The sequence below is a fragment of the Aythya ferina genome, assembly GCF_964211825.1.
Source record: "Aythya ferina genome assembly, chromosome: 4".
In the NCBI taxonomy this organism is placed as follows: domain Eukaryota; kingdom Metazoa; phylum Chordata; class Aves; order Anseriformes; family Anatidae; genus Aythya; species Aythya ferina.
In genome coordinates this window covers 69,616,027-69,640,457 of record NC_140300.1, presented here as the reverse complement: position 1 = coordinate 69,640,457, position 24,431 = coordinate 69,616,027, and the positions used below count along the sequence as shown (strand labels likewise).

Here is a 24,431-nt window from a genome sequence, read left to right as displayed (position 1 = left end):
CAGAGTGTTGGAATTACTGACCGTAAAGATGCTGAAGGCTGTGTCGCTGTTTTCTTCTTGAGGCTGTGTATTATTCTAATAGAGGAAGAGCGTTTTTCAGAGTCGTGTGCTGCAACTGCAGCGCGAGAGGGGCAAGAACTGCAACAGCCCTCAAGCTTCTGAGGCTGTTCTGCGAAGAATTTACCACCCTGCTCTCTCTGGAAGCCACCCAGCAGAGCAGACAGGTTGGATGCATGACCTAAATGTCCAGGTGTACTTGTGCTGCCTTATTTGCTATCTGGCTCGTGATGCTGGCTGCAGGCAGGGCTGTTCTGGAGATGAGAGCAGAGGAGCACTCCACTGGCTTGCCTTAGTGGTGTCCCCTCCAAGGCTTCAGTAGCACAGAGAAAGTTTTGTCATTTCCTTAAACTTACTGGCAACTGAGGAAGCCTACAGTCAGCACTGCAAAAACAAAACAAAACAAAAACAAATCTAACTTGGGATTGTTATCTGTAGTTGGCCAGAAATAGAATCGATCCACTGAAGAAGGGAGTACTACTGGTAGAGCAGCAGTTTCCTCGTGCAGATCACGGGAAGAACAGTGAAAGGCCTTGACTGAGGAAGGCTTCAGGGTGGGTTGTGGTGTGTTTTTTTGTTGTTGTTGTTATTAGCGTTATGTGTTTTAATTTGAAATTGCAGGGCTTTTTTTTTTTTTCCTTTCTTTCTCCCCTTAACTATACTTTGACCCAACTGGATAGAATGTCTTGGCATCTAAACCTGGAAGCAGCAGCATGGCAGGTCCAGAAAAAGGGGTGAGAGAAAACAGGCTGCAAACAGAGGTGGAAAAACTACCCCGTTTAAAATACGGTTGCATACATGAAAAGCCAAACATACTCATTAAGGGAGGGATTTCATTTTTAAAGTGAGACTGGTCAAAGCAACTGTTCAGAAAACTCTCAATGCAAACAGTAATCAGGTTAGTGGTGAGAGGCAATTGTCTTCGAATAATTATCTTGCCCCAAGACACTGCTATACAACTGGGACGCTCACATCTTTTCCATTTGTTATTGGAAAGTTACCCTGAGAGCACTCTAAGAATAGTTGAGGTAGCTTTATTTCTAACTTCGTTTAAGACACAGCAAGCAACAAAATCTAATTCCTGTTGAATGGCTTTAAAAATTGAATGTTAAGCAACTGGAAGAAATAACAAGTGAATTTCTACCAGGAAAGCAAGCCCTCCCGCACAGCAGTGAGGTGATTCTCAGTACCTCATAAGCTCCAGAAATACCAGCTGAGCATCAGAGAATTAGGTTAAAAAAAAAAAACAGAAACCTTACTGTTAATAAGCAGTTCCCAGGAGGGCACTCTGTAACTGCAGGGTTATATCAATACAGTATTAGCTCAGCATCTTAGCAAAACCAACTGGATGCAACAGAACTAAAGTGCATACGCTGTAACAGGTGATCCTCTGGGTTACACATGCTCAATCATGCCCATGCCATTATGCTGGCTGGATTACATTCTTACTCTGGAGAACCTGCAGCTTAGGGTGTTTATGGAGAGCTGGTTCTGTAACACCAGGGCAAGAAAACAAAGACATTTAGCAATACAGGCGTTCAGTTCAAAGACTTAGTTTCTTCCCAGGCTGAGGAATTGATGGCCTAGCTGTTGGGTAGCAGTTTTCAGACTACTTTGTTCTGCAAAGCTGTTGATTAAATGAAGTGTCTTTGAAGTAATCCCTTTGTAGCTGCTCGGCTAACAGAGGGATTCATTAACACAAGTGCTCTTCCTTACACCTCACGCTTGGCGACTGAGGTACTGTATGAAATTGTACTATCTTGCCACATGCAGGGACTTCAGTGACCAAAAGTTTCCAATAAATAACTGCATGTAAAATGCATATACACCCTGCTGACTGTCATGTTGAAAGCGCAGCAGCACTGAACTAGCACTTGTTCCCTGGCCTCGTGCTGTTCCTTTCATTCAGCATTACCTAACACATCATCTTTCCTTAAATATTCATGCCAATTTGCAAAAACAGCATGAAGTTTTCACACACCATCATGTGTCATTTCAGAATTGGGGATGATAGTAACGGGAAAACACTTCCCGAGATTGTTTCAGAACAAATTGCACACTTGTGTTTTTTGCTAAGCGTGAACGACTTCTAAAAAGCACCATCAGAAAGTTAAAATAGTGTTGTTTTTCCTTTTGAAGTAGATAGCAATTCCTGCAAAAATCAAACACAAATCATTTCCCACATCCAGTCAGCACAAGTGCAATACATAATGTTCAAGCAAGGCTACAGCTAGATAGGTGAAAAAGGTCTTTTTGCAATATTTTTATTAAATAAGTTCTGTTCTCCAGGCTGATGTGTTACCTCATGTTCAAAGAACAAGGCGGAGATGTTCATCAAACTTTTCACTCGTTTAAAAATACCGCAATCGTATGAACTCGGTAGAAATTGTGGTTTCAATTCATAGGCAGAAATGCATAGCATCAGAGATTACCTGTGTTGAAAACTTGCTGTGTTGGATTTGGTCGTATCGGTGCAACAACAAAGAGGTATTCGGGTTACACATGCACAGGTTGAAGACTGGTTTTGAACTGGCTGCATGCATCTACGAGTGGGCTTGCGCCAGTGCAAGCAATCCTGGATATAAGTGAGCACGCTATATCCCGTTTTGGATCACAAAAATGTAATTTCTGTTAAAAGCAGCTGCAACTTTTTATTTTATAGACCAAAACTGAAGTCCCCCATCACGCGCACACACACGCACATAGAAAAGGCAAGACCGCTGTGACCATTCGAGCGAGTGATATGGTAGGCAAACCTCCAGGACAGCCGCCGCCCCGGCACGTTACGTTTCGTTCAGCACAGGCAATTCCACTCGGAGTACTACAGTCTGTTCTGTTAAAATCTATACACACGCACACACGCATACGCACACGCACTCTAGATGCATCATTTCAGGTCACTTTACTGCATAATTAAAAATAATAATAAAGGTAATGAAAACATTGCAATGGAACTCTTACAGCAACAGAGGTCTGAGGCACTCAGGGCAGAGAAGACGGTTTCTGGTAAATTTGGTATTTGGTAGCGCGCGCGCGAGTCCAGTTCTGTGAAGCACTAACCCCTTTTCCCCACCTAAATTCTGCAGTGCCAAGGGGAGCCGAGGGGATCCAGTACTTCACGCTTGGGTCTAATGTGGCAACAAATCCACCAGCCACCTTGGTAAAAGGTGGGTTTTATGCCCGTGATGGTATGATTTTGTGTCTGCGTTGGTTTGACTACTTCTTGCATGACAGTGGTGTACGACTTCTGAGTCTGCAATGGGGTCTGAAAAAATTTTCGTTACGATTCAGAGAAGAAAAGAAAAAGTAATCCCCTCAGCAAACATAATGGAAAGGAAGTGGGCAGGGGAAAAGAAAAAGTAGAGAGAAGACAGAGGCTTAATCCACCCTTGTTAAGGTGACAGTTCCCAGCTCACTGTGACCCACTGATAGAGAAGTGCATATTGGTTGTGAGATTGCCTACTATAGAGCCTGAGGACAAAGATCTGTTTTCCTGTGTCCCCCTAAGACTTTTTAAAACAACAAAACTCTCTCAATTGCTTGACTGGGGGAAAAAGACCTGTTTTAGAACTACCAAAGGAAAAAAAAAAACAGCATTTAAGGTGTTTTGTCTTCTCACACTCGGCCTTTTGAGATATACACTCATCTCACTGTAAGTCTTGCAAATCCAATCCCCCACAGCTACTGTGGATGTACCTTTATAAAACGTCCCACAGCTGACCCACGCAGGGATCTCATTTCTCGTGGGATCTTTTTGGTTCTCGTTTCATTCCTTTCCCTAGCCAAGTCTGATACATCAGCTTCACCGAGCATTTGGAGCAGGAGACTGCCTGCAAGCGCTGCTCCGCAGAGAGGTGGCTTGTTCCAGGGAGCTGCATTTAAGACCAAATTTAGTAATTTTCCGTGTAGGAAGCCCATACTACCCATCTCTGGTAAAAGAAGCCCTGCCACTAACACAGCGCGTCACCTACGGTCATAATTACCACAGAGGCCATCAGCAGAGAGATGGGAACAGAATTAAAGGTAACGGTCACCTACTCTTGGCAACACGTGTCTCTCTCCCCTCACCCACTTCTCAACTGATAAACAAGGCCCAGCCCACGAGAACAGTATCTGCAGAAGCAGGAACAGGTCTTTGGAACTAGAAATGCTTAAAATCTCAGGTGCCACTCACACCGAGAGAGACGGGGCACACTGAAGTAGTGAAAAAAAACCCGGATCCCAAAGTCCCAGTGGGAAAGGTTACCCACACTTTTCTAGCTAATATCATGGCGGCAACAGAAGCAACTGCAGGTCTAGTTGGAAGAAAGGTGCAAAAGAGATAATTGAAGAAAAAAAGAAAAATACAGCTTTGAGTGTTGTAGGCAGGAGGAAAGCAGAAAATTCTTTGCATTCTTCTCTGCTTTACCAGACATTGGGTCAGGTTGTTCAACGTATTCCTCTCTTATCTACAATCAGTGAGAACAAAGTAAATGATGAAATTCCTCTCTATTCTGTACTCTTAAAAAATGCATAGAACAGAGACAAAAAAAAAAAAAAAGAAAAAAAAAAGTATCGTTCAGATCCACCTGCTCAGTCTGCTATCACTGGGACATGAAATGGGGACGAATACTATCTAGCCTCCGAGTGAGGATCTCACAGCCCGTATCGGTGACCAGAAGAGTGTGTTCAAACTGGGCAGATCGCTTCCCATCTCTTGTTACCGCAGTCCAACCATCGGGCCATGTTTCATCTTGCCAACCACCTAGAAATATTAAACAAATCAAAAATTCATCATTTAAAGACCAGATATTAGTTCCCCCCAAAAGAACAGGACCAGCATCCTATTCCATCGCTTCTTAAGAGTCAATATGAGTAACCATTTTACTCGGTTCAGGCATTCTGCAGAATCAGTTTAGTTTAGTGATTTTTGGCTTTTGCCAAATTGCTTACCTTCACAGATCATTGGTTCGATTGTAAATACGTGACCTGGCTTCATGACTCCAACCGCCTTATTTTCTGCAATAAAGCAAACAATCAGGTTAGAAAATTTATCCCATCTTAGGTAATAAATGAATCGAGTTCACTTGTCCATTATTTTTTATAATAAAATTTCCATTAGTCGTTTTTCCTTCTCTCCATGCTCTAACACTGATATATTTACTCAAGGAACGGTCAAGTAATCCCATGATTCCATTTATGAAAGACATCCTCATTACTCGGGAATACTAAAGAAGTCAAGGTAGTCTTGGGGTGATAATGCTGCATTTCCTTAAGTAACAATACTTTAAGTAATATTAAAGGAAAAAAAGAAAACAGTTTCCAGCATTGGAACTTTCTGATGTTAGATTCCCCAAAAGCATTTGCGTGGAGGCATAAAATGCTTCTCCATCTGCAGAGTCCAGATTCTCTTAGGATTGTGGAATGACTTGGGTTGGGTTGGAACACTTCCAGGGATGGGGCATCCACAGCTTCTCTGGGCAGCCTTTTCTCTTCGTTTTACATCACAAAACTTAAATAATATGAATTCATACTTGTTGACTAACAGATTTTCTCTGTTCTCTGTAAAATCATTTACAGAACTGATTTTCAGCAATCCCTGATAAACCAGGGACATTGCCGTTTCCAAAAACTAAAGCAGAGAACCTGTGGGAGCAGCAGGTCCCTCCTCCTCTACCACACACTACAAAAGCTTTCCAGGAAGACCACAACACTCAAATAGAGAAAAGCAAAATATAACAGGATCCAGATTCAGGCACACCACCTGCCTACACCATTCAAAAAACTTATTTACATCTGGAAACGGCATTAAGCTTTCCCTTAGACCTTCTGACTGGAAACATTTGGCTATTCGGGGCAGACAAGGACTGATGTCTGAGGGATTAGTTGGGAATTCATGCAAGAATGTTGACCACTAACTAGTTCAGGTGAGGGCTAATCATTAGCGTAGGCACAGATTGCCTCAGTCTGTGACACAAGACACCTTGCTTAGCTTCATGAAGCACTCTATGGTCCAGAGTTCAGAAAAAATATCTCAAAAGTGCACAAATGCTAACTTGATGGCTGTCGGGCAACGTGCTATTAAAATATAAGCAAGAAATAAATTGGGTGTGCTCATTGCAAAGCATATCCTGTCTGCAGGACAACACAACGGGAATACTCACTGGCATAGTGTGGCACATTAGGGGCTGTATGGAAAAGTTTATGGATTCCATGCCCACAGTAGCTCCGAACGACCGAGAATCCATTTGCTTGAGCGTGTTTCTGAATAATGTTTCCCAATTCTCTATACCGAACACCCGGTTTTACTGCAAAATTAAAAAGATAGTTACAAATTTATAGAGTTTCCTTCCAACATAAGTAATGATCTAATACCATTCAGGCTCATATCACCTCTGTAACACTCCTGGCTGGCGAGCCCATCTGTTCTAGTATGCAACCTCCTCTCTCCACTATGTTCACTTAATTCACCAAGTACATGAGTGAGTGTAATAACGTGAAAAAGGGAGTAAACAGCCTCACATACAGGAGAAAGTGAGGAAGAAGGAGAGAAACTCCTTTGCAAGAACACTACCTCTTTCCTTTCATGGACATAAGAGCTCATATATTAAAAGGATGTTGAAGTTGGAAATTAAAGACAAAAGATTTTCAACACGCTTAGCAACTTCTCATATCCAGAGTTTCAGTGCTTCTTTCAACGAATGTATGAACTGTATTTTAATATGTACTTACCTCTCCATTATGTGAAAAGTGCACACAAATTAATAGGGAAAAATGATTACAGGTGAAGCACCAAGAAGGGAAAAAGATAAAACGGTTATCTCTGCTCTCAGACTTGGTTTTTAATGGCAAAGCTACAGCAAATAAGAATGTTCATATGCAGGGCTAGCGTTTTTGATGGTCTTTTAGGGAAGCCTTGAAAATTAAGTCATTTGCCACTGATGAAAATGGCATGAAGAATTCACTTTGAGCACAAGAGATTGATAGCACCATGAAAGCAACGATGCCTCATCTGTCAACTAATAAAGCTGCATACTGAAAGCAACCTTGAGCAGCTAAGAAAAAAAAAATAAAAAGGAAATTTTATTTTATTTCAAGATTGTTCAAAACTCCGTGAATATATGCTGTTCTTTCAGGAGCCAGACCTTGGGTGGTTAAGTGGAGCCATGTTAAGCAAGATAAGCCTGAACAGTTCACATACACAGCTAAAAGCTTGCATAAAGCAAGCCACAGTTCACTTCTCTGCTAATGTGAACAACTGTAGCTTATCAGTTCTGCTTACTGAACTTAGAGAAGTTTGTCTTACTATCAGAATGTACATGCTTTTCCCAAAATATCAGACAGACACGGTGGAAAAAACGAAAAGTTAATCTGTTGGTGTTGTACTAAACAGTTGTGCAATAACCTCAGGCCTCACAATTCCAAGCAGCTCAGTGCAATGCAACAAGGAGCTCTCTGCTGGGCTCTCTGACACGACTCCCCTAGTTAGGGCTCTGCTGGTCCAACACCCCAAATTTAAGATGACACAACCAGGGCTATAAATGAGACATTTGCTGCTGGAATTCCTATTAGCAGGGAGTGGCTGAAAGACATCAAAAACTGTTACAGCATCTGAAAGGGTACTAAAAAAACCCACTTACACTGAGAATTTATATATTGGTATAACAAGCACAAGAGTGAACCGCTGTAGTTTACACATCAAAGCCAGGATATGAAAGATAAGAGACAACATATTTAACTTTTGCTATAAAAATTAAGTAGAGGAACAAAGATAAACAATCTAGGTCTAGCTCTGGAAAATTAAGTCGTCCTTTCGGAGCAGTAATCCCACATAAATAACCTAGATCCTTCACAGCTCGACTCTACAGTATTTTCTCACTCACAGAACAGGTGTGCAAGATATCTTTCACATGGATTTTTGTCTTTGCAGTTTGGTTAGCTACCTCCAAATTATTAACCAAAGTAAACTCACTTTTTTTTTTTTTCATTTAATTAAATGCATGTTTAAAACCCTCAGATACAGTAACGTAAACTTCAGCCTGCAGGGCCATGAAGTGAGTAAATTTTACTGGGGATTCTAAGAAGCTACAGGATATATAATATGCAGAGGATACAATCATTTGCAGGGGCTTGAGAGATTTTTGTTTTCCCTGTTTGTCCAAGAGAACTTGGGATATTCATTTGTGAATACAGTTGAACACAGCATTCTTTAGCTACCTTTCTATCTTTATGTATATCTCAGTGAAGGTGTCCTGATTTAATATATTTAATATATTTATAAGCAACATAATCAGAGTCCTGCAGGTACTGAAGGATATAGATCTCTCTTCCCCAGCACACTTCAAAGTTTAAAATCTAAGCATGTAATTAGCTTTATAAAATAACCATCAAGTTTATGGGAGTAAAGGGGTGAGTTTAAAAGTCTTCAAACAATATTTTACCTTATTGATTCATTTTACAATGCCATGTGTGTTAGAAAAGTAGAGAACCATACTCTCATTTTCCAAAACGTACTTTGTTCCTCACGTTCCTTAAACAATTCAAATCAAGGACGTCTTCCTCATCTAAGTAGCCCAAAAAGGCTATTTCCATATAAATATCAGCGCTCGTGGATCACCTCAGCATCAGTTACATTTCCCTTGTCAGCCCACGTTTCAAATAAAAGTTGCAACCACCACCCACAGGACCGTAGGGTTTGAACTATCACCGTGTTATACAACATACATCATCTGCTAGTGACGCACACCAACACTTCTGTGCTCTGCAACAAAATTCATTCCCAGGGGATAACAAATATGAGCACTCGAGCTTGAGAACCAAAGCCGTGATGCTTCAAGCCTCAGCAAGAGCATTTACCTGCATCGATGGCTTGCATTAGGCACTCATACGTTGTTTGGACAAGCCTCCTTGCACCCTCATCCACTTCTCCAACGTAAAATGTCTCGTTCAGATCTCCATGGTAGCCGTTACGATAGACAGTAATATCCACTGCAAAGAATACCAGACACGTCATACCACTGCCACTGTGTTTTCCACTGCTTCTCTTTGTTTGTGAAAATACAATAACCACATACAATGTGTTACTGTAATTGTGAAGTTATTTCTCTAATTGTGGAGAATTCCTCATATCAACTCTTCCAGCAGATTAAATTCTTGACACTTATCCTGTAAAATTTATGGAATTAACTATTAAGATAACATTTCACTGCTCAATGATTTAAGAAAAAATAAAATGGAAAAAAAAAATCCACCTGTGCAATACAGCCATGACAAGCTTATGATTGGTTTTCTAGGCAAATATAAAAACAAGAAACAGATGCTCTTTACTCCATGGTGATTTACCTGGCTAAAATATTTCCTTAGAACTAACTCCAGCACTAACAGGAGGAAATTAAATTTAAAGTAGGAATGTAATCATGTTTTAAAGCCGTATTTTAGCTTTAGTACTTTCAATGCACATTTAAAATAATAAGTCACATATTTGCAGGAATCAGAATGCCAAAACCCACTGTTTCCAGCCAAAAAGGTAAAGTTTTATCGTGAACATTAAACACGAAGAAATTTTCCAATATTGTTCCTAAGAAAAAATACACCAGATGGCTTAAAACTTTTTTCTTTTGAATTAAATTATTTAAACATTCGGTATCAGGCAAACAGCAAGAATGAGAAGGGGTATGCTTAAAACAGCTTAGGTTTAAAAAACATAAAATTAGAGCTTATAACTATGTTGCAGCAAAACCTGGTGTGTAAACTTGCTTTGTGTGTAAAGTTGGTCATCAACTTAAAGTTATAAATTTACTCTTGACAAATATAAATAAATATAAGCAGTTTTATTGAATATGTATTTATATCTGTCATTTTTTGTTTAGCCCACTCCAAAAATACATCTTTTTTGGAAAAAGAATGTCTAAACAAGATGTTCATCACAAATAGTCCTTTTATGAAACGTGGGAACAGGCCTACCAGTTGAGACATAGATGTCATCTGCTCTAGAATCATGTCTCTCATAGCAGCCATGAGCCAAATATTAAAAACTACTATCTATAATGACTGTATGATAGCAAACACACAAAAAACATTCTAGATTTGCAGGTCAAGTTGATGTTCTGTGGTAGAAGACACTACTCAGCAATAATACTTAAAGAATACATACAGCACGTGAGCTGCTTAGCGAGACCAGCACAACCTCAATGGGAAACATGGGAAAACACATCTGTGTCAACAAATTTGTACTGATGGCAAACGTGGAAGAAGGAAACTATGCTGGCTGTTATGGGTGCATGCATGCACAGAGCTACACCATGCTCACTGCGTGATTATGTGCAACTACTGGTACATTTAGATCAGTGAAGTTACCAGTAACACACCAACACACCACACAGAAGCCAGCAGCCAGGTAACTTACCCAGGTAAGTTTCTTGCAAACTACATTACCGGTGTGTACTTGCTGCAAAGAAGCTATTTCCAGAGGCTACGTGAATATAAGACTTTCTCCTGACACTGCCAGACATGGCCAAAACATCTCACTTTACACAGAATCTGCACACAGGGTACAGTATGATAATAAAATGTTACGATGCTCAGCTTGGAGCAGGAAACTGGACTAGATGTCACCTAGCTGTACCTCCTGGTCTACATTTTCCTATGATTGTAAAGAAAATCCTGTTTTGGACCTGAAATGGACACCTTTTGCTTCTACCAGGCCGAAAAGCTTTAGGTAAAGAGAAAGATGAATGGGCGCTCCCTCCGTTGTACTTTTTCCTATCCCCTCACTTTACCCTGTGTTCCTCTTTCTAAAGCACCTTTTGAGAAACTACCTTTCTAAAAGGAAGCCTGCAAGCCTTGGAAGCCTTTTGAGCCTGTGGGGAATGTACATTTGATCCACAAAACATGGACCATTTTCTAACAAGACCTACCAAGCAACAAAAGAGCCAACAAATTCTTCCAAACCAGAACAAAGCAGTAGGCTCAAGGCTTGCAGAAGTATACTCAAGGCAGGGATATGAGCAAAGGTATTCCTAAATCCTCTTCTAAAAGGTGTTTTCTAGTGCTGAGGTGCAGCCCTTGCACACAAACTGGTAGAAGGTAAAAGTGTGAAAGGTTAAAATCGTAAAAGTTAAATTTTCATAGCACTTACCATTAACAATATCCCCCTCCTGTAACGGCCTCCTGTCAGGAATTCCATGGCAGATCACTTCATTCACTGATGTACAACATGACTTAGGGAAATTATAATAATTCAGAGGGGAAGGATAGCAATTCCTTGCAATACAAGCCTAATTTAGAAAATATAATTACATGTTTTAGTGAGTTTCTTACAATGAAAAAACATAAGCACAACAGATTTACAGTAAGAATGATATTTTGAAATGCTGTGACTCCTGCAAGTAAGATTTTTTGAGCTTTTTTTTTTTCATTATGATATTTTGTTATGCTTTGCACTTCTTAACAGCAAGACAGTAAGACTAGTTTCATTTTATTTCTATTCATTTTTATGTTCGATTATGAATGCTGAAATATGCAGGTTCCAAACAATGCATGGGAATATTTATTCAGGTAGAAAACTGTCGTTTTCAAGGATTGTTTTTAGCACCTGGTCTAAGATTTTTTAATGTATTTGCAAAAGCCAATCCTTATGTGCTTCCTTTGCATTCACTTTAATAACCTTTCTGTGATTTTTGCAAAACTGACATATACATGCTAAGAGACATACCGAGCAATTATGGAAAAATAATACTGTCTTAAAACTGCAAAATTTCAGTCAGTATCAATCTCCTACGCAAAAGTTTGCAAAAGGTGGAGGGCGAGTATATTACCAGTTAAGTTTAATGCAGTTTCGGAGTCCTCAGGCCTAGTTAAACCATAGGAAGTGCCTCAATCTCAGCTCAACAGCTGCAAATGCAGACCTATCTACATCAAAATCCTGGCCTTCTCCACGCTGCAGACTGGTATCCCTCAACTATCAGTTTAAACACCTTACAGAAAGCACAGCTAAGAAAAATTAATATTACACAGCTCAACTTACCTATGAATCGGCAAACCAGAAAAATACTTGGAACACACATTTCAAATAGTTTTCTAGACTGGGGTTATAGTTCACCTGACTGCATCAAACACCTCATCCCAATTCTATCTCAGGCTCTGCAGTTCTGATTCCCAATCATAAATAACTGAACTTTCTCCTCTGTATTTCTTAACTAACAACACTGGGCACAAAAGTCCATGGCCTAAATATGATGCTTTTTAAATAGTGGTATCTGGAACCCAAAGGGTTTACAAGAAAAAAAAAACAACGTGATGTTAACAGAGAAAACATGTGAGGAAACTCAGAGGGAGTCTAAAGCTGGAAATCATCTAAGGAGCTGATACAGAGTCCCAGGAGTTCCTAATTGAGGGCTTATTTTGAATCTGCCATTGTGCTCTAACATACTTCTAACATCTGCTCTACCTATTAGCTTCAAAATGAGAAACAGTTCAAAATAAAGAAAAAGAATTCATGCAACAAAGAAAAGCCCACAACTCTCATTCCAAAACAGAGGGAGAGAAGAAAGCACTTAAAACCACCAGAAGAACAGTAAAATAACCTTACTAAATGGACAGCATGATCAATTTCTTCAGTAGTCACACCTGCTTTCACCATCATGGCAGCGACATCCAGTACTTCTCTAGCAAGCTGCAAACAAGGAAACAAAAAAAGACTGATTTAAAAATGAGACCAGGGCTACTCCTTGGAAGGTTAGCGACTTATTTTCTGCAGCTACACAGACTGCTAGGAAAGCTGGGTAGACTGGGACTACAGAAAGTCTTCAAGATGCCTGCAGTTTATAGTACCGAGTCACCTCAGTGACATACGAAAATATTTTGAGAACACCCCAGTTGAAAATACCCCAATTAAGATTTCTGTTAAGATTTCACAGCGTCACAGAACGGTTGAGGAATGAAGGAACTCTGCAGGTCATCTGGTCCAACTCCCCTGCTCAAGCAGGACCACCTAAAGCCGCTTGCCCAGGACCATGTCCAGAGAGCACTGGATCATGATTTTGTCAAATACCACATACATGAACCAGACTACCTAACTACATTTCAAAGTCGGATTGGTTTTGATAGAACAACTCTTTTCCCAAAATTGTCAGGAATGGGGCGCTGTTTCAGTTTTGCTTTTTAGTTTTTACTTGGCACTAACTCCAGGAGAGGAAAAAATTCTGTTCTCCTTCACGCACTGTAAAATATATTCCTAACAGTAACAACATTTCAGCCACAGACTATTTCTCACTAGTAACAACAATGCCAGAAAACGGATAAAAGTCATCTTTCTGCTTGCAAAATAATTCACTGCAAGTTGGAGTCAACAAGGAGAAAGAAAATATGACATTTCACAAACTATTTTTCAGTGCTCAAAAACGGTTTAAAAGTCTGAACTCTGAAGTATGCTGTCACAAACTGGTAAAATAACTATATATTTTTAAAGAATAAAGGCATTTTGTAATGAAAACCAAAACCTTCTTACCCTACACACTACTCGCATCCCTTCTATATCCTCAGGCGAGAGTATTTTTATTTGAGAGGTTCCTTTTAAAGCCTGTTCTGATTCAGACATTCCTGGGGAATAAACAAACAAACAAAATTACACGGAGGAATGATTGCTACACATGTCCAATCAAGGAACTTAATTAGCTTACCAACAGCAAGAAAAATATATACTTTCCCACCAGAGACTAAAATAAGAAACCCAGTTATAGCATTATCAACATTAACCAAATTAATTTGAATTCGTAAGCCTTCCACAACATCGTAATGTCCAAACGTGTTCAGGATGCCCTGTCACTTACATTCGCTTGCCCAGTCAGTCAAAACACTCTAAAAACACAACTTTAAGATTTCTATGAATAAAATACTTCCCTTGAAAGTGTAAAGTCTTTTTTTTTTAGCTACCCTGGAGATAATAAATAATACTATCTATAATAAATAATATTATGCTATAATAAACGTGTTATAGTAAATATTAAAATATGTAATATTCTAAAGCAGACCTTAAAGGAATATGACTATATATGGCTATATCTAGTATAATATTATAGTATCTAATAAATGACCATATCTAGTTATAGAATTGCTTGGGTTGGAAGGGATCCTTAAAGATATCTAGCTCCAACCCCCACGCAGTCCTACTACTGCAATAATCAAGTGATAAATACTTCTAAGTTCTTCCTATAAGGTTTTGTGCAAACTCAGTTTTACTGTTGAAAAACCCTCAAAAAACAGTATTTTGTGTCGTTTAAATGTTTATCTTCTGTAAAGAACTATTAAAGTCCCATTGAAGATCTAAAAATAATTCCAACAGATTTTTTAGCAGTTTTTTGAGAAACACACATCACCGACACCAATGCAAAAAGGGGACAATACCCAAACAAACCCATAAGCAAGTAAGTTTGAATCTATCCTCTCTCTGTCTAAAAACAGCTGTAAATCACCTGTTTCCTTTTGGGTGTTGCTTACTGGGGTTTTGTTTGTTTTAGTTATTTTACAACACAGTTCCAAAATGCCACTGACAATGGCTTAACAAACCTCATCTGTGTCAGCCACCTTTTGCTACCTTTGCTGTTTGTTATGAAGTTAAACACAGCAATACAGCTTGTGGATTTTTTTTTTTTTGTCTTTTCTTCCCTGAACACCTTTGAAAGACAACTCATTACAAACTAATCATTTTTAGTTTTATTCTGTTAAATCAGTAAGTTAACGGAGGGGGAAGGGAAAAGAAGTAGATGAGAAGAACATAAAAAAGAAGAGATTCCCTGCTCCAGCATCTCCTTCATGCTTTAAAGGCTTCTTCAATCAAAGGAAAGACAAAAAGCAAATATAACACGCCATAATTGTGATTAGTTTCATGTTACCTAGTGGATGATCAGCATAATCTGGTCTCTGAATATAACTTGGCACAGGTCTCGTTGGTGTCTAAATAAATCATAGTCAAAGCGAGTTAGGTTGCAAGAACACATACTAGAGCCACAAAAGCAGAGACCCACACAATAAAATCAAACACACTGAAACATGGCTAATTCCACACAGAAAAAGATGTAATTATGCAAACAGTCCAAAACAGCTCCAATCTCCAGTTCTCAAAGAATCTCCTGTTACTCTTTACTGCTTTTATACTATACACCCCCTAATAGCCAACTTCACAGCTTTATAAAACCAAATTTGTGTCTGTCAAATAAATCGTAGCATTATTATTGTAGCAGTTCCCAGACTGCAAACGTAGTTGTTCCAGGCACATCCTTCCCCTCTGTGATTATTAGTGTATTTTAACAAGATTGTTATTTTTAATCATCGCCCTATTTATTAGGGCTTTTTATTATTTCATATACATCAATCCTACAGGAGTCAGGAGAAAAAAAAAGCAAATGCTCAGCAGCAACACTAGTAAATTACTTGGCCAGTGTCATATCCAAAAACAAAAACAAAATTCTCCAAGGACACAAAGACACACACATGGGCTCAGGCTCTGTTAGTCTCTTCTCTGAGCCTGTGACAGATGCTATGGAGAGGATGCCACAGGGGCAGGATTTCTAATAGAGGCCAATTAGAAAAGACACATGTAAATAAAATGCCATTAATTCTGTAAAAGTTTTGGCTTATTCCATGTACAAATTTGTACTGATTTTAAAAATACAGCTATACTGTCTTCTAAACCCACCTTTCAACTCTGAAGATGTTGCTGACCTCAGCTGTCCTTCACCATTTCAGTGCTGGAAGTTACATTCCCTGTTTCATCTGCTTATTTCAAACCATTTATATACAATTATATCAAACTATTTATTTCAATTCTAAATTAACCCCCTGATTTTTTTTTTTCTGAAGCAGACTGCTCCATCATTGGTAAGAGCAGCAGACAGCTAGAAGACACCATCTTAACTATCAGCAGCTTTTTGCAGAATAAATGTCAAAACATACAGCCAAAAGGCATGAACTGCTGCGCGTTCTCTCACAGGCTTTTGCTTCATTTTAAATATACCAAGACCTAGATCAAGTTCACTAAAAATGAGCCACGATAATAACAGTCATACACGTCCTTCCCATAAGGTTCAGACTGATAAAGAAGCTTTCCTCCTTCAGCTAAAATATGGAAGGCAATCAGGTCGGGACTTCTGGTCCATCAGTTGTTACAGAACGTAACCTGCACCTTTTCCTCCAGTGCTGGAGTGCAGAGTGCCACTGAACACTTACCAGGGGATAATGTGGCCTGAGTTTCCCAGTATATCGATAACCAGACCAGGGATTTGTGTTAACGTCACCTTCCAGCATCCAGGAGGAAACTTCATGTTTAGCTTTTTCATCTTCTGAAAAGAAACAAACAAACAAACAAAAACAACAGCAAAATCAGTCCTACCAAGAACCGTGGGGTCCAGAAGGCAACCAGAAGGTAGATAAAGCTGACATTCATTCTGGTGGGTTTTTTGTTGTTGGTTTTGATAGTACTGATAGATAAAAGTGTAGGTCGTAATTCTCATTTTATTTTTTGATCAAGTTTTTCACATTCAAAAAAAAACCCACAGCCTGCCAACCTCATCTTTTCTCAGCAGCACGCTGTGGATTGTCAGGACAGCAGTAGTGGAGGCACGAAGGCAGTGTAATAGCTACTTGATTCGTTCTTCGTTTGTGGCTCTAAAACATAGTTCTGTGCTTCTTTTCATTCTTGGGAGATGAGCATATTTCTACAGAAACCCTCATTATCCCTTCAATTAGCAATCTGGCACTGCAGACGAAGACTGCTTGTCTGGGATTTTCTCCTGATTCAGTGACAGAAATGACCTGGGGTGAGGAGGAGGGTATCCAACAACTGGTTTTAGATTGGGAGCCTGCTACCCCTCCAGATCTGATGGTTTTAACGTGGAGGATTGAAGCAAGTTGATCCTGGGCATTTCCAAAAGGAGAAAAATAAAAGGGGACAAAAAAAAAAAAAAAAAGATTTACTTGGAAGGAGGAGGCAAGGGTAAAGGAAGAGCTTGGCAGCGTTAATCTTTAACTCATAACCTGATAGCTTGAGTTTGTTTTCCCTTTTCATATCTCACAAGAATGAAGAAATGGCAAGAACTCTAACACAGCAAGCCCTAATATAAATTTCTCAGTCTCCAGGGCTGACTTCTGAGCCACCTGCCCACCTGACATCCAGTTTAGACAAACCACTGAGAAATAATCTAAAAAGCTAAAGTTATCGTGAAGGCGTATGTGAGATTCCTTTGAGATGCTTCAGTAATTTGTGACACTGAGGGCTTGAGGGCTACCAGAGCCGAGACCACTCATGCTGAGCTTATCCTGCAGTTATCCAGGAAGCCAACAAGATCGTGGATTTGGCGGTATCATCAAAAAATTCTCTGTCAGATAAACAACAGCATTAGAGGACTGCACCAGAGGATTACCAGAATTATCATACTGAACACGAAGACAACTTCGTATTCATACTGCTGCAGAGTAACGGGATAGAGAATGCAAGTGGTGCCTCTTACTTCACCAGGCATCAAAATGGTACAAGTTTGGTACAAGTTAACGGGCCTCATCGTCGTGGTTTATTGTCGTCTTTGTCCTCTGTGTCAGGAGCTCTCTCTTTCTCTTCACACACCTGGTAATTTGGCTCAAGGAATATGTTAGGCAAAAATGGAACAGAAATTGGGATTTCTGTACCACACGTGGTCTCTGAAATTGTACATTTTTACTCTGAGATGTATCTAATCTGCAGATTGCCGGGAACTGAGCACAATTTCAGATATGCCAAACACAATGCCAGATATCTTGGAAAAATCTTTATCACTTCTTGGCACAGAATCACAGCCCCAGCTCTCTCAGCCTTTCCTCGGAAAAGAAGTGCTCCAGTCCCTTGCCCCTTGTCACAGCCTTTTGCTGGACTCTCTCTGGTACACCCACATCTCTCCTGTACTGGGGAAACCAGGACTGGATGCACTACTCCAGGCACAACCACACACTTAGGCATGGAAAGATGCAAAGCAAATTGCACCGTGCTGCTCTGCCACCAGTACTCACACGCAGGCACTTTATTTTGAAGCTACATTAAATCAAACACGATGATGCTGAATTATGAGGGGGAGCAAATGCACAAAAAAGGGACAGTTTTCTATAGGCACATTCAAAACAGAATATTAAAAGAGATAATAAAATAAAAGCAACTTACTTGCTTTCTTGTGTAGTAACTTGTGAGTAGCCCAGCTTCCCTTAAAGCATTCCTAGAATTGCAAAGAAAAAAAATCAATTTCCTTATCCTGGACAGACACATCACTCCCAGGAAACTGAGAAGCAAATGTATTTTAAAATACCAAAATATGGAGTTTACTAACCTTTGTAGCAACATGCCGTAAATGCTACTTTCTCTGCCAGTCTCTGCACCAGAAAATACCGCTTGCAACAGCTAATGAGCCAAAACAGTCAGAAAGCACAGGCAAACAGATGCGCCCACCCAAACGAAACACGCTGATCTCATCCTATCTACTAAATATCGTCCCCTGATCAACTCGAGGAGTAACTAAACACCGTGGCTGGCCGAGATGTTGCGATGTTCAGCGGCACTGAGGTAGGAGTTCACCTGGCCTGTCTCCACGCCTGACGTGGTGGCGTTGCAGTGGGCAGGGTGATCCTCTCCTGGCTCCTACAAGGAGCCATCTCCTCCTGCTGACTGCGTCCCTTCTGCCTCCTTCCCCAGCGTAAGAAAGCAGCGGAGGTCAATCAGCGTGGTCACGGGGGAACAAATTAAAGAGATTAAGGTGGGCAAAAAGCCTGGGAGCTACTGCATGGAAATGGGAAACGTTAATCACAGCCACAACAAAATGAAGTTGAAATGGAAAGCAAGGAAAGAGTGCACGGGAAGGGGTTTGTGTTTTTCCCTTTTTCCCCCCAAGCACGCACAGAGCAGCTCACGCAGTGAATAATGAGTGAGCAGTGGGGCAGGTGGAAACGGAAGACTGAGGTGAGGGAAAGGCATGGAAAAAAGGAGAGATGGAAACAAAAAAGCTGCTGAAGTAGGCATTTAAAGGCGATCCTTTAAGATGCTGACTAGGAAATTGATTATTTTTATAGACAGAAGTGAAATTCAATGGCTGTGTGTACACAAGACAACCCTCAGAAAACTGCTAATTCCGGTTATTTACGATAATGCTGAGCTTGTTCCGAAGACACGGGCAGGAGGTTTTCCTTTCCTAGGAAGGACAGTACTAGTGGCTGAAACATCATCATACAAACACGGCCCAGAGCCAACGACTGATTGAGCCTAACATACACAACACCAACCCAAACCAGGTGTGAAAACCAAACCAAGAATCATAGCTGGGGCTACAAAGCACCGTCGGTGTGCCACGGCGTGCTGCACACACCCTCACCTTGACAGCAGGCTTCCTGACAAGCCGTGGAAGAAAGCCACTCTTCGCCACCATCTGGGCCACTCTGTGGAGAATTTGCTGGAGAAAATGCTGCCTGTCGCTGAGCCTCCCCTGCCCAGACGCTTACTGCCATCTTCCTATTAGCATCCCTGCCTCTAACGAGCCTTCCATGCTCCTGTGCCATACACGGATTGAGACAGAAAGCTGTCAATGACTAAATAAAGAAAGCACCCAGGGTGAATTTCAATATTGAGATGAAGAAGTGAACACGACTCCTTTCTAATGTTGTCAAAAAAAAAAAATAAAAAAGAAGACCGGCTTCATATGGCTACGTTTGAAAACATTAACTAGCTTCCGAGGGAAAGCACGCAGGAATAACACGGTTTTGGCCCCGAGCTTCTTGGAAGACTGCCTGCATTTTATTTCAAACGTTACAATATCCATTAATATCCTGATATTAATACCCCACCCCATCACTTAGAGCATTGATCTTTCTATTTCATGTGTTTTCCACGTAGCAATCAGGACAGAGGACTGTGCAAAGCGAGAGGTCGAACCCTGCGTACAGCCAGGCAGTCAGCTAGAGAAGCTCGACTGCAACTTTTAGCTAAAGACCATTCACATATTTAAACCTTTAACCACATCTCTGACCTCGATCCAATGTTTTCCAGAAGCTGTGCACTTACCAGGAGGTAACACAATCACGTTAGGCTCTGGAAAGACTCTTGGACCAGCTCATGGAAGCCAAGCTATTGCTCTAAATGATTTGCACCTCGAGGACTCAGTCCAGCACCTCCTGGATGACACTGACAGCAGCACGCAGCCTGGCGGAATTTGTTTTACAGTAGAGAGCATTTTTGTGTGAACACAGAGGTCACTAACAAATGCCTTTGGCTTTAAAAAACACCAGCCATTGAAAGAATTTCAATCCCGCAGCGATTTCCATCCTTAGGGCTGCTGCTTTCCCCTCCAGGCTCCTCGTCCCCTCAGGTACGCCGGGACAGTTTCGGGGAACTCCAGCTCATTCCTGACTTCGCCGCGCTCACCATTTAGAGCCCCGGAGCTGAATTTCCAGAAAGACAGCAAAAAAATATTCTGCAGCAAAAAAAGACAGCTGGAATTGAGACTGCGGGGACAGACTGGCTGGCACTCTGCATGTCATCACACCCCGAGCTGTAATAGTTAGGCAAATGTCTAGGAAGCAGTGCCAAGCAGGACGGTGCATTTAAAAATATTCCGAGTGATTTATTTTATTTTTTTTTTAAGTACAGTTTTAAAGTGCCCTTTGGAAGGTGAAATTGTCCCTGAATTAATCCAGGATCGTGCGATTTTACTTAATGAGAACCGGTTTTTAACCCAACCACCTTTAAGGTATGCCAACAAAACACAACAAAACCCTTGAGTGTGGCATTTAGGTTATAAAAAAAAATATCAGGTTATCGGTGCTACATATGTAACATGGCACAGATTAACCTCACAGCTCACCCGCAAAGACAAGAGCCTTGAGGGCTGCGATTGCTGCTGCACTGGCTGGTAAAACAGGTGCCTTTAGCACGCCCAGCTCTGCTCTTCTAGGTGCTGAACGAGCCTCTGTGATACCATGCACGAGCATGGCACCAGCTTCTGGGAGCAGCGAAGGAACAACCAGCACGAGAAATTCAAACTGGACGGGCCTTTCGGTGCACTGAACCCAGCTCAGCCTGCCCGGGGGCCTGGAGCTGACCTTCAAGACCCCAATTTTTCTGAAATGACTGAGACCAAAACGCTAAGTACAATTTATACACGAGTGACGTGTACCTAAGAAGGCAAATTTTGCAACTGCAAATTCATCTTAGGAAGAGCAACGCCAGGCTTGAGATGCCATGCTGGACACCTGCGTTATTTCCAGGTTCAGGAGATACAGTAATTGAGCCTGTTGTGCTGATAAACCCATGCAACGCTGTTGCAAGTCTCTACAAAAGAGAAAGCAAGACAGTGAAAGATAGCTGGTGGCGACAGGACCTGATTTACTAGGCTAAATGAAGATGGTATCAAAGGTTAATAGCAGACAGAATTCCTCGGTAGAATATTCCCTCTCATTATCCCTTGGGCTGAAAGGAAGGGAAAAAAAAAAAAAAAGCCAGCGTTCAACACACTGCTACAGATCCTCTGCTACTAGGAGCTGTCTTTACCTCGCCTCTATTACCAGTTCAAAACCCCACTGTTAGGGCAGGACTCGGCATCCTCAGCCCCTTTTCCACCCCAACCTTCAACAGCGTTCCCCGGTGAGAAGGTGCACAACACCCCACTCCCAGGTCAAATGGAGCAGCTCGAAGGCATTTCTGAGGAGGTCAAATGCTTCAGAGAAAGCACTTCCAGGGCATGTTGTTGAGATGTCCTCTTTTTGATACAGAAGGGGGAAAATAAATGGCTAGAATGATGCCCTTTATTGAGGAAAGGAGGAGCACGAATGATAAATCCACCAGGGAAATCACTGTCCTGGTATAATTTACCTGAAAAGTTCACTCCAATTCTCCACGAGCAGTGATGAAAAATAACGTTTAATACATCCTAAGAACACTTCCTCACTACACGAAGATTCTCAGTCCCATGCTGTCCAAAACATTGTCTACCTGCTAGAGTAGCTCACACTTTTCTATAGTTTATTCTCAGCACCAGAGAAATGAACTCCCACAAATTTGATTTTAGCTCTTATCGGAGCCTTGGCTGTATGAACAAGCTATTGCAGGCTTCAGGCAGATTAACTACCGCAGCACGTAGCACGCAGCATGGGTGTAGCTGACACCTCGGTGTTCAAAAAGGAGGGGCTGACTTTCCAGCTGTGCCAAACTGGGTGCAATGGACATGCCTGCCCTCAGGCTGCACCGTCCTGAAGCACTGGTGTTCTCTGATCCTGCAGCACAAAGCCGTGGGAAGCTGAACCAGCAGAAAACTTCATGCAACTGCTGTTGCTCCATTAAAAAAAAAAAAAAGAAAAAAAAAAATCCTAAAAACCCCTGGAATGGCTCACCAAAGAGTCAGGTCCAGCTGAATGGAATGGGTGGAAACCTGCAGCCTTGGAGGGAGGGGACAGGACCAGGCCTTCAGGTACGCAGGCTGCACCATGGAGTAACATCCCAGTTCCACTTACTAGCTTATCAAACAGCTTTTCATGCGTGTAATGCCTCAATGGAAAGGAAACCACTTCAGAGAAACCTTTGGAGAAGTTTCCCAAATGCTACCCATTCCAGTACTATTGGCTGAAACCTGCTGGAAGTTCAGAGAAAATTTCCTGGCCTTGAAGACTCCTTTGCTGAGCGATGATAAGCCTCTCAGTGCGTGTGTAAACAGCCAGGCAGTTGTCAGCAGCACCTCACCTACCTTCCTGACGGTACCTGGTGCCCCCAAGATGCCATCTCCTCCATCGGATGATGCAGAAGATTAAGGGGGACCAAAGCTCCTCACTGTGGGCTGAACATGAGGACTCCTCTCAGCTCATGACATCTTTTGCACATCATGGGAACGGGCAGCTGTTAGCTTCCTTCTCTGTTCTGTGAGACGCTTCACCCCAAAATTTCAAAGCACCTTTCATAGGGGGAATAGCTATGCCTCCCTGCTTGACTGATCAAAGGAACGAGGAGAAACAAAACACCCAAGGTCTCCCAGAACTAAGGAAAGCGGGATTCCCAGTTCAGTGTTTTACTACCTAGGCAAGACAGCTTTACAAGTAGTCAGTCATCCAGCAGCCTATTTTAACAAGCCAGTAAACATTTCCAGTAGTTTTACCTTACAGCAGTAGCAGCTATTTCAACAGCATTAAACCTAGTGGACAGACGAGCAGGATCTCCACGTCGTGCACAAATGTGCTGAGCTGGGGAAGGGACAGAGGGGAGCGAAGATATCACTGGAACCTCCCACACAGGCCTGTCGGCGAAATTTGGGGCTGCAGCCGGCAAAATTTGGGCTGGAGGGGAAAGCCCCAGAAGCGGGCGCGTGAGGCGCACGTGGGAAGCTCTCCCCAGGTCCTATGCAAACGCTAACTACTGGTTCATATCCTGACTCAGAAGTGACTTTTTTTTTTTTTTTTTTGCTCGATCAGGAAGTTCCTCTAGCTGATGCGACTAAACGCTTCTGGTATCTACCAAACTTGGGTGGTTTTACCCCAAATTATACTGTGTGAAGGGAGCTGCGCCGCCAGTCTCTGGATCACAGCTCCTCACTTGCTGCTGAGAGGAGCAGCACACATAGAGGGCTCAAAGTCTTAAGATGCATATTTTGCTCTGCGTTTTCAGGTAATTAAAATGAAATAAATAAAAAAAGCCGTGCTCAGACATCGAGCAGCCCTTCCTGTTTAACCGATGGCCCTCACCATCTCACCGCCGAGGCAATAACGAGGGCAGCCGAGGCCTGCAGAAAGCATTTCGCCGAAGTTGATGGTTAAATGACAACTGGCCTAACCTGAATCTCCTCGCCTGGCAGCCTGAAAGCAGCCCATCCAGGGGCGTTTAAAGGCAAATAAAAAAAGCAGGGCGCCGACCCGCGTCCCCAGGGAGCCCTCGCCTCGCCAGAGGACCCCGCAAAGCTGCTGGGCAGAGCAACAAGTCCGTGCTGCTGCAGCCGCAGAGGCACACGGAGCAGCACGCCTCGTTTCGCCCCGTCGAGCCCCAAAAAAACAAAAGGGGGGACCCCCAAAGGGACCCTCCATGGGTCAAGGAGGGACGGAGGCGCCCCGCTCCCTCAGCGGGACCAGCCCCGGGGCGGCGGCGGCGGCGAGCCCCGGGCACCCACCCGCGCACGGGTCCCCCCCCACCCCATGAACACCCCCACCTACACCCCCACCTCCGCATCCCCCCGCCGCGGGGGGGAGAAGGGGCAATGCCCTCACCTGAGAGCAGAAGTAGGAGCCCTGGATGCCCAGCTTGAGGCAGGTGGGGCACTGCAGCTTGGCCTCGCTGCTGCAGCCGGCGGTCTCGCAGACGCGGCTCTCCACGGCCGCCATGCTGCCCGCCTGCCACAGGCGCGGCGCGGCGAGCT

The 24,431-nt window shown here is 42.2% G+C and overlaps 1 protein-coding gene across 2 annotated transcripts; it reads right to left on the bottom strand.

Moving 5' to 3' along the window:
- Window positions 1-2,682: 2,682 nt before the first annotated feature.
- Window positions 2,683-24,431, bottom strand: METAP1 (methionyl aminopeptidase 1). 2 transcript variants are annotated; one of them, XM_084519395.1, is made up of 11 exons: window positions 24,283-24,431; window positions 18,221-18,272; window positions 16,261-16,373; window positions 14,928-14,988; window positions 13,544-13,635; window positions 12,626-12,709; window positions 11,174-11,312; window positions 8,893-9,024; window positions 6,201-6,344; window positions 4,990-5,055; window positions 2,683-4,801 (listed from the first exon to the last, which is right to left on the bottom strand). In XM_084519395.1, the coding sequence occupies exons 1-11, from the start codon at window positions 24,394-24,396 to the stop codon at window positions 4,641-4,643; spliced, it is 1,158 nt and encodes a 385-aa protein (XP_084375521.1). In that variant the 5' UTR covers window positions 24,397-24,431; the 3' UTR covers window positions 2,683-4,640. The 2 variants fall into 2 exon arrangements, with proteins under 2 accessions (XP_084375521.1, XP_084375522.1); XM_084519396.1 differs by having other exon boundaries at window positions 16,261-16,370; window positions 24,283-24,423.